Raw genomic sequence first — 10,904 nt, forward strand, 5'->3', positions numbered from 1 at the left:
GTCCTGGAGAAAAATTTACTAAATGGACTATTAAGAAACCATCCAGAACTTAAGAACTATTTAGAAAAAAATCCCTCTATGAGGGTCCCCCCTCCCCCCTTTTGTTTTTCCCGGGGAAAAGACGCAAATCTTTGGAAGCAACCGTTATAATTAAAAAATGGCGCGAGTAAACGAAACAACAACAGCAAGAGAAGAGCTCCAGTCAAGTCTGTAAAAAAAATTCAGAACGCGTTATAGGGTTTCCATTATCTCATCATCTCTTACAAGACTAACAAGACAAAAAAAATTCTCAAACTTCGTTTCTATTTCTGTAAACATGGTCTTTACTGAGAGAAGAAGACTAGAATTAGAGTTAATTTTAGGATTTGGATTGGTTCTGTTGTTGAGTATTGGAGCAGAATCTAGATGTAGCAGAGGCTGCGATCTTGCTTTAGCTTCTTATTACTTGTTGGAGGGAACGAATATCACATTCATCTCTGAAGTATTGAATGCTCAGATTGATGAAATTCTTAGCTTCAATCCTCAAGTAACCGATAAGGAGAATATTGAAACCGGCACGAGATTGAACGTTCCGTTCTCCTGCAATTGCATTAACGACGATTTTTTAGGCCACGTGTTTTCCTACTCTGTTAGACCCGGTGATACCTACTGGGGGATCGCTAATTTATATTATGCGAATCTCACTAAGGACCAGTGGTTGGAAAAATTCAATAGTTATGATCCACTACGGATACCCAGTAATGCCCGATTGAATGTAACTGTGAATTGTTCATGTGGGGATAGAAGTGTGTCGAAGGATTATGGGTTGTTTGTAACATACCCTCTTCGACAAGGTGAGACTTTGTCCTCTGTCGCCGCTGATTCTGAGCTTCCGTCGGATTTGATACAGAAATACAACCCTAATTCAAATTTTAACAACGGAGGTGGGCTGGTTTATATTCCTGGCAAAGGTGATTAGTTTTTTCCCCTCTTTCTTGGCCCTAGAATTAAAGAATTTTAGTATATGGTTATAACGAATAATGTTGATGATACTTTATTTATAAAGAAATGAAGAACATTTAATTGGAGAAATGAAGCGAAATTGGGAGTGGAACACTTAATTTAAGGCAAAGTTATCAGAGAGAGGGTTGGCGATATTATTCCATTATTATGCTGAATCCATCAGACACTGCTTATGATAGGTTAACATGAATTACTGTAAGAGATTCATAAGAAATGTGGTTGAATTATAAAATTATTTATTGTAATATAGTATGTGCACATCAAAGCTTTATCCCAAAAATCTGGGGTTAGCTGAACGGATCTTGATCCTCCACTCCATTCGATAGTACGTTCACTTACCGAATAGAAAGAAATAAGATTGTAGCTGTAACATGAGCTGTAGTATTCGTCATTTTTTGTAGAGCAGTTTGAAACCTATGTCGTTAATGTTTTCTTGATTCTTTGCAGATCAATCAGGAAACTATCCAGCGCTGAAATTAAGGTAATTTGCACTACCTTGATGCTTTCAAAAACATAGCTGATATCTACTTTCTGTTGCATCTCATATCATCTCCAAGTAATCTAATATGAACTTTGAAATGTCTTTTTTTTTTTCCTTTTTGCAGCAAAGGTATTTGGGTCTTCTTCTGCATATTGGATTACATGGACTATTGAAATTTGTCATTTTGGTATACAAGTGTGACATGTCATCATGTCAATATAGGGCTTTACTCATGTGATGTTATTATATTCTAGGAGGACTTTCAAATGGAGCCATTGCTGGCATATCTGTTGCAGTAGTAGCTGCTGCACTCCTTATGACAGTTGGCATATGTGTTAAGTTTTATAAAGGGAAGAAGGTGGAGAAGGGGGCATTGCTTCCAGAAACAATGGAATATTCTAGCCGACATGGACATGGTAATCATTCTTCTTTGGGTTAAAATCTAGAAGATTAGCTGTACATTTTTGAAGGATTATCTGAATTTCTCAAAGCCATCCATTCTCTCTTGCTGAAATAGCAGGAAATCTGACATGTATGAGAGGCCAGAGGAAATTTCTTATGTGGTTATAATGTTACAAAAGATCCCTTGAGAATATCTAAACGTCCCATATTCACTTGTATTGTATCTAAGTCTATATTCAATTTATGAATTTATTTATTATATTTAGTTTATATCCTTCATACTTTATTAAGAATATTTTTATTTTTAATAATTATGAATTGTGAGCTTAGTTATTGAAACTGTTTTGCTCTTAACTATCTTGTTGTCTTCTACCATGTTATGGAATGCAGTCACAGTGATTCTTAAGGAGAATCTGTGTTAGAAAAAACCCTATGATCCGAAGTATAAATCAACAAGAACACAAGAATCTCACAAGACACAAGATATACGTGGTTCGGTCAAAGCATAGACCTATATCCACGGGCGAAAACAGTGATTTCACTATATTAACCAAAGAAGAACTAGGGTACAATTTCTCTCTGCCTCTCGTATATCTCTCACACCCTTTAGGGTTTCATCTCTTACCCTTTATATACTCCAGGTTACAAAGAGGTTAAATGGGTCAGATCCAAATCCAAACCAAATGGGCCCCACATATTACCAATTAAACGGGTCATGTGGGTCGTTAACAGATCATCAAATGATCCGGGTTGAATCCACGACAACTCTCCATATACAAGAATAGAAGACATAACCCTACAATCTGCAGTCTTACATTTAGAGCAGGAATCACTAGAGCTGTTTATGTTTTTTCTGTGATATAACTTTATTGTTATTGCTCAGCGAATTCTTTAATAGGATTGGGGTTATGCATATTGTGATTGAAACCCTTGTAATATTATTTCTGATGCAAGAAATTGGTACGATCTTTCCTATTCAAAATTTTAATTATAAGTGACATGTGGAGCTTTATTGAGATGTTTTGCAACAGGGGACCTTGTACTGTAATTTGATGTTCTTTTCTATCTTCTATCCTTGTTAGGTCTTGATCTCTCACAATATTTCAATTTTCAGATAAAGATCATACAGAAGAAAACTTATCATTTCGATGGTTAATTTCCTCCCTTGTGTTGTTCTAGGTTCATCAAATACCTTAGTTAAATCTACGAAATCAGTTGCTTCGGTTGGTGGTGCTTCCCCGGTGCTTACAGGTATTAGTATGGACAAATCAGTGGAGTTCTCATATGAAGAGCTTGCCAAAGCTACAAATGACTTCAACTTGGCTAATAAAATTGGTCAAGGTGGTTTTGGAGCTGTTTACTATGCAGAACTAAGAGGCGAGGTTTGTATTCTTGCAAGTTATCAATTACCGAGAAGATTAGGAGAAAGGAGTCTAGTATGTTATTCCTCAGAGATATCATATATCAATGCTGTAATTAGTTATGCCTAATGGCTTTGTTATCTTACATTAGTAAGAAAGATGTGTTTTTATATCTAGATAATAATATATAGATAATGATGACAGTATCTCACTATTCATATCATGGTGACAACCTACTTTGTCAGCTTCATATTGAGGTGCCAACCTGCTTTGTTAGATAAAATTATTCTTCAAACGGTGGCTTTGGAATCAGCCAAGTTTGATAATCCTTCTTAGATTACACAGTACAAAATGTGAAGTATCTCACCAATTAATTACATACCATATGGTGGACCAAACTTTTTATATTCCTTTTATCTTTTCCGCTCTTTCATTTTGCATTTTTCAATTTGTCTACAGTGTCATTCTAGAGAATCCCATCTGTTTTCCACATCATTATTTCCTCCATTGATATACAATTTCTCTTTCCATATCCTTCTTTGGGTTTTGTTGTTAACTTGTTTCTTATTTATTCCATGTCTCTGTGTCGATCTTATTTTCCCTAAGTATACAGGATACAATAGAATCTTATATTATATTTTTTTCACTCTTCATCAAATATTGATTTTTGGAAAATGAATATCTTACTTTTCTTCTGTTCTTTCTCTACTATTTCTTTTCATGCAGAGAGCTGCAATCAAGAAGATGGATATGCAAGCATCAAAAGAATTCCTTGCTGAATTGAAGGTTCTGACGAATGTTCATCACTTGAATCTGGTATTGCACTTTCCAGGCGATAGTCTAGTAATTTTGTTATGCACTTATGCCCAACCAAATATTTAAAAATTGTTCATTTTCTGCCAAAAGAATCTCACCTTAATGTTGGTCTAACATGCTATCTTGAGCATTTTCAAGTGTCAATTTTTGAAAGGTTTCTTTTGATCTATATGCTAAGAGATTCATCAAAACATTAATTTTTTTTAGGCAATTATTTTTAATTGTTATAATTAGTAGGTGAAGGTGGGGTTTTGAACCTAGATCGTGTTATCACACCCACATAGCCTACCAACTTAGTAAGCAGGCATCATCAAATCAAAACATTTATTTGTTGGCTATGGGATGATAATTTTCAGATAGAACTTGTGCGGTACTTGAGTTGCAATGAAAACTGTGGTCAAGGAAAAATTGTTACAGAGTTGGCTTAATGGATCGAGCAAAACTTGAATTTATTTATGGCAGCACGACTTAGATGAATCATGGTTTCAATGTTCAACTAATCAAATTAACATTTTTGATTCAGTTAGGCAACTGAGTTGGTGGCTCAATTTAGTCATCTTTGGTTGGGTGAGTTTCACAGGTTTCTGATCTCTAGCTTACCTCTTATATCATGCTTATCTACTCAGCATCAAAGGGAACCTTACCATCTCATCCATCATAACTTATTTGAGTTATGTTTTTATTTTGCTTATATATTGTCAATCCTAGGTCCCTTGCTTTGAGTCGAGATTCTAAATACCATTTCTCTATATGCTCCTTTGTCAAGAGTAAAATAATGTATGCTCTACTCCATTCATCTGTTTTAACTTGAACAAATTACTAGTTAAGAAAGAAGCTTTCTGTCCAAGTTGTACGGTTTTTAAGTTCACTTGTCAAGATCCAGAATACCTTATAATTTTGTGGTGAAGATTGGTTTGTCTGGAGTTGGTACGTCTATATAAATATCTCTCTCATGATTTAAAACACTTAATTCTCATAAAAATTTTCAATTTGTTAGCTTCTCTATTCAATTCCCCCTTTTCAGTTTTATAATATCATCGAGTTATTTTTGCTTTCCCCAGATGATCCTCTGGGTTTCTTTTTCTTTTCTATTTTTGGTTTCGTGATTATTTGTGGTTTTATTCACTTAAACTCAATGCAGGTGCGCTTAATAGGTTATTGCGTTGAGGGTTCTTTATTCCTAGTTTATGAGTTCATCGAGAATGGCAATCTTAGCCAACATTTGCGTGGCTCAGGTAAGAATAATCACACACAAATCTAAAAGATCTTGCCTTGCCTTGTTGTGTGTTCAGTGCAAATATTGAGAATTATTTTCTCTGCTTTAGAGAAGGAACCGCTAACATGGTCTACTAGGGTGCGAATTGCCCTTGATTCAGCAAGAGGTCTTGAATACATCCACGAGCATACTGTTCCTGTGTACATCCACCGTGATATTAAATCTGCGAACATTTTGATCGACAAGAACTTCCATGGGAAGGTTGTAACTATTCTTTCATCAGACTAGCAGAATTACCTTGCAAAAACCATGTTTCTTGTCTTATTTTTTATAAAACGTCTATGTTATAGGTTGCAGATTTTGGATTAACGAAATTGACCGAAGTTGGGAGTTCATCGTTGCCAACACGTCTTGTGGGTACATTTGGATACATGCCCCCAGAGTAAGATAAATTATTTCGATTTATTTGGTTTTTTATTAATGTATTTATTTTCTTGTCTGTTGCTTTGGTGAAGTGTGAGAAAGAAAAGAAATTATAACCCACCAATCACCATAAACATATTCACCTAACACCTTTTGCTTTACTTGCTTGTAGATATGCTCAGTATGGTGAAGTTTCCCCCAAAGTTGATGTTTTTGCTTTTGGGGTTGTACTTTATGAACTTCTCTCTGCTAAAGAAGCTATAGTGAAGGCAGATGAACCTATTGCTGAATCAAAAGGACTCGTGGCTCTGGTTACTTCTCTTGCCACCGCATTACTTTACAAACAGAGAAAATCTTTTATACAAACTACACTTGAAGTGAAAATAATTTCTTTATGATGTTATACAGTTTGAAGAAGTTCTTAATCAGCCTAATCCACAAGAAGATCTATGCAAACTAGTTGACCCTAGACTTGGGGATAACTACACAATCGACTCAGTTTGTAAGGTGAAAACTTATCTCATCGAAGACATTCTCAATGTTTGGTTATTAATTTTGATTTTAATAGGTTATGTTGGCTGGTTTGGTTGCAGATGGCCCAACTTGCCAAGGCTTGCACACAAGAGGATCCCCAACTAAGGCCAAGCATGAGGTCCATTGTGGTCGCACTAATGACACTTTCTTCATCAACCAGGGATTTGGATGTCCGTTCCCTATTTGAAAATAAAGCTATAATGAGTCTAATGTCAGGAAGGTAGCAAGTTTTCCGTACTCATTTCCGATGTCTTTCATGGTGAGTCCACATGAAAGAAGTGTTCGGTGCAGATTAAAGATATAATGATGAACAAGGTAAAACTTTGGTAAGCAAAGGTTGATCCACAGGGACAACGACCGATTCAATATTACTTTCAACTCATAACCGACTTCGATTTAAGTAATCGAATTAAAACAGTTTTAGGAGAGATTATTGCTAAGAAAAATGAAAATATAACAAAAGATGGAATACAGTGTAAAGGTTAGAGGGATCAAATCCACCTTTGCAAGTTATCTCAATATCTCGATGATTCTATATTTATCTCGATCCACAGAACAATGCCATTGCTCATGGATCGGATTGTAAGTCTATAGATTTCGTACGTGATTCGAATGCATGTGATTCCTTAAATAAAATGAGATTATCAGATTTTTATCCAATGTTAGTAACTAAGTATGATTAAGCTTGATCTTATCTAAGCATGAATCATCATATTTAAAACACTAAATATGGAGTCTAATGACCCCAATCTTAAGAGTCTTCACAAGCACAATTTAGCAAAGGAAATAGAACCGGTTGGAAATAATTAAGATGAACTTGTTCTAGCTTCATTAACTTCTCAATGGAGAGTCTAGCTGATAATCATCGCGAGAAATAAATTACAATAAAGTAAAAGAGAGAGAAGAGTGGAAAAGAGAATGGATGCTTCTTTGGTGCTCTTTGATTCTAAAAGTCAGTTTGAATCTCTTCAATTACACAGTTTTGAAAACATACTTTGAAATATGCTTTAATTACAAGAAGATTGCAAGAAGAAAAGGGAAAAGAGAGTTCTTCAACTTTTACTCTACAAAAATTCTCTCCCAAAATGGACAAATGCAAGGTAAAAAGGGTCGAACCACGGAGACAACGTTAATCCAGAAATCTTTCTACTTTAAATCCAATCAATTTTAACAAATGATTTAAAAATAGTTTTCGAGATGAAATTGTCTAAAATAAATTGCTAAAAAAATGATTTAAAATACTATGAAAAAGTGTAGATCATTCGGATCCATCTTCACAAGTTCTATCAATGATTTTACAATCCTCTATTTATCTCGATCCACTAAATAAAGTTAATGTTGTGGATCGGAAAATCAAACAGTTATAATAGAAACGAAATTGAAAGTATGCAATACATTAAGTCAAGATTATGGGACAAGTATTAATTGTTCTTTGTGAAACATAGTTCATCTTGAACTTATTAAAGAATGAATCATCAAAACTTTGAGAAATAATCAATATTTAATCCGATAATACCTACTTAACAATTATCACAATAAAACTATGAAGCAATTATCATGAGAATAATGAAACATTGATAAAATCTTGCTCTGACTTCTTCAACCGATTAACGGGGACTTTAGTCAATAATCATCGCAAGAACAATAAATAAAATAAATATAAAAAAAAAAAGGAATAAAGATGAGAGAAAATGATTATTCTTTATTACTCTTGATTATGAAATCAATAGATTCTCCTTACAATCTTCCAACTAAGAAAGAAAGAAAAATATAAAAACCTAAAACTAAAAGAATAGAATAAGAGAAGTTGATCTCAGGGGAAATGAGATGAAATGCCCTTTAGTCTAGTCTCTTATTTATAGAGACCAGATTAGGGTTTCTAGGATTTGGAGACTTTCCGTAATTACAAAATTATCAAAATCTTAGTTCAATGCGAATAATCTTCAGTCGCAAAGCTTCTGCACGAATATTGGGGGTTGACTTACTGACATTATCGCGGTGTACACGTTGACCAAAGTGGCATGGTAAAATTTGGCCCAATTGACTTGAATATTGGTTTTTGATCTTGTTTTGGATCTTGGATCACAGTGGTAACTTCGAATTTTTATGATTCGCTTTGAAACTTTGCGAATATTTCCTGTTACATGTAAATAACAATATTTCAATCTACATTATTTGATGAAAATCAATGATAAATATGGACTAACTATGCATTATTTCTAGTGAGGGGATTTAGTATATAATTTACTCGTAAAGTTCATGTAATAAGAGTTCCAGAAATCACTTTCTAGACTTTGATCAATCAGCCGATACGGAGACATTCTGATTGGAGTTTTGAAATGGTTCTATAGGCCCACAAAGCGTCACTTAAGCGCAAATACCAATCTTTTCGAATAAGATCAACTGTTTTTTCAAGAATAGTTTTGACTTCACGATTGGCAATTTCAACTTGCCCATTGATTTGTAGGTGATACAAGGTGGCGACCTTATAAGTAATGAAATATTTATGCATGAGGCTTTCAAAAACTCGATTGTAAAAATGTTTTCCGCCATCACTGATGATGGCACATGGAATTTCAAATCGGGCAAACACGGTAGTCTTAAGAAATTGAACAATGGTCGATCCACAGGGACAACGACCGATTCGATAGTACTTTCAACTCAGAACCGACTTAAATTTAAGTAACCGAATTAAAACAGTTTTAAAAGAGATTATTGCTAAGAAAAATGGAAATATAACGAGAGATGAAATACAATGTAAAGGTTAGAGGGATCAAATCCACCTTTGCAAGTTATCTCAATATCTCGACGATTCTATATTTATCTCGATTCACACTACATCGGTATTGCTCGTGGATCGGATTGTAAGTTTATAGATTCCGTACATGATTCGAATACATGTGATTCATTAAATAAGACGAGATTATCAGATTTTCATCCAATGTTCGTAACTACGTATAATTAAACTTGATCTTATCTAAGCATGAATCATCAGATTTAAAACACTAATATATGTAGTCTGATGACCCTAATCTTAAGAGTCTTCACAAGCACAATTTAACAAAGGAAATAGAACCAGTTAGAAATAATTAAGATAAACTCGCTCTAGCTTCATTGACCTCTCTACGGAGAGTCTAGTTGATAATCATCGCGGGAAACAAATTACAATAAAGTAAAAAAGAGTGAAGTGTAGAAAAGAGAATGGATGCTTCTTTGTTACTCTTTGAAAGTCAGCTTGAATCTCTTCAATTACACAACTTTGAAAACATACTTTGAAATATGCTTTAATTACAAGAAGATTAAAAGAAGAAAAGGGAAAAGAGAGTTATTCAACTTTTACTTTACAAGATTTCTCTCCTAAAATGGACAAATGAAAGGCTAAAAGGTAGAAGAGGAGAGAACCCCTTTCCTTTTAGACAACTCCTCAATTTATAGATTTTCTTCCGGATTTTTGGATCATATTAGTTTCAATTGCTACGGGACAACTCCATTAATGCAAAAGCAATGCAATCGAAAAGTTTCAGCGTGATTCTCAAGGTTGTCCCCCCTGGGACCAATGTGGCGTATCAAGTCTTTATCGCGGCGCGGTCTGGGTGAAGACACCTGGATTGAATTTTGGGCGGTTGATTGGACTTGGCTCAAGTACTGCAATGTTGGCTTGCTTTTTCTATTTGTCTTTAAATATATGCCTTTTTATCTGCAAACAATAGATATTCTTTAATTATTAATGCTTTTGGAATTTTTAGGTGATTTATTTTTATTTGGGAAAAACAGCAAATCAAGTGTGGATAAGCTCTTTGTAATTACAGTCCCAGAAATGACTTTTTGGACCTGATCAAGAAGTCCTCCAACTTACCTATTTCGGGTACATCTTCATTTGTAAATGTTTGATCGTAACCATTATAGGTGGAGTTTATGGTTTGTTGGTCTCTGTGAAATATAGCTTGGGAAGAAAGATCAAGAATTGAAGATAGAAGGAAAAAATGAAGAAGCAAAAGTTCAAATTAGCTATGGTGTTGTCAATTTGGAAGATTTCATAAGTTTTGTATATTACGTGTTTATACTAAATACCCCTCCCCCTGCCCAAAAAAAAAAAATGTACCAAAGCAAAATCCCATTACTCGGCATCGTCATTATTGCCTTATCCCAATTATATGAACATAAATCTTGTTTTGCAGTCCAATTTTTAAACATCATCATGGTACCTCTCCAATTTCCCTATCAAAGTATAGGAGGAAAGCTAAACATTTTTACAAAAATGTCAATGAAATATTTAATATTTACAAAGGAGTAATTGTATAATAAATACTAAAATAAAGTTGTATTATTTCTATAGAGTATTGAGGGGTGTGTTTTATCATTTATTTATTAGAGCTTGAAACTCATGGTAACCAAGTTTGTATTCAACCCCGAGGGGTTGGCTAAATGGCAATTCCGGACCAATAGTGAGTTCAATGCTTAGTATGAGCATTTATTCCTCAGGGGCCACCCACGAGGGTGCACCCTCATTTAACTAGTGTGTGTGATGATCGGGCGTTGCACGTGCCCCAGGAGTAGTGCTTGGACAAGATCATCGACTATAGACTAGGTAAAGCCCAAATATGGGTCGATTCGATTTGTTGTTTATATGGATCATGATTTTAAATCTTGTCCGAGATTGAGATGACTT

General features: G+C 34.6%; 1 protein-coding gene across 1 annotated transcript; it reads left to right on the forward strand.

Annotated features, from left to right (window-relative positions):
• The first annotated feature begins 222 nt into the window (after nucleotides 1-222).
• Nucleotides 223-6,738, forward strand: LOC147390174 (lysM domain receptor-like kinase 3). The gene is made up of 12 exons (XM_086458900.1): nucleotides 223-950; nucleotides 1,450-1,483; nucleotides 1,608-1,612; nucleotides 1,756-1,917; nucleotides 3,083-3,267; nucleotides 3,973-4,062; nucleotides 5,204-5,297; nucleotides 5,388-5,539; nucleotides 5,629-5,720; nucleotides 5,874-6,012; nucleotides 6,110-6,208; nucleotides 6,295-6,738. The coding sequence occupies exons 1-12, from the start codon at nucleotides 317-319 to the stop codon at nucleotides 6,457-6,459; spliced, it is 1,851 nt and encodes a 616-aa protein (XP_086315026.1). The 5' UTR covers nucleotides 223-316; the 3' UTR covers nucleotides 6,460-6,738.
• Nucleotides 6,739-10,904: the final 4,166 nt, after the last annotated feature.

This window comes from Akebia trifoliata, chromosome 11 (genome assembly GCF_017979445.1).
Source record: "Akebia trifoliata isolate Shusen 1 chromosome 11, ASM1797944v1, whole genome shotgun sequence".
In the NCBI taxonomy this organism is placed as follows: Eukaryota; Viridiplantae; Streptophyta; class Magnoliopsida; order Ranunculales; family Lardizabalaceae; genus Akebia; species Akebia trifoliata.

Excerpts from the sequence above, each read along its gene's own strand:
- LOC147390174 (XM_086458900.1), top strand. The coding sequence starts at position 317 with ATGGTCTTTACTGAGAGAAGAAGACTAGAATTAGAGTTAATTTTAGGA. Across the intron at positions 4,063-5,203 it reads ATGTTCATCACTTGAATCTG|GTGCGCTTAATAGGTTATTG; the intron begins GTATTGCACTTT and ends AACTCAATGCAG. Across the intron at positions 6,013-6,109 it reads CAAAAGGACTCGTGGCTCTG|TTTGAAGAAGTTCTTAATCA; the intron begins GTTACTTCTCTT and ends GATGTTATACAG.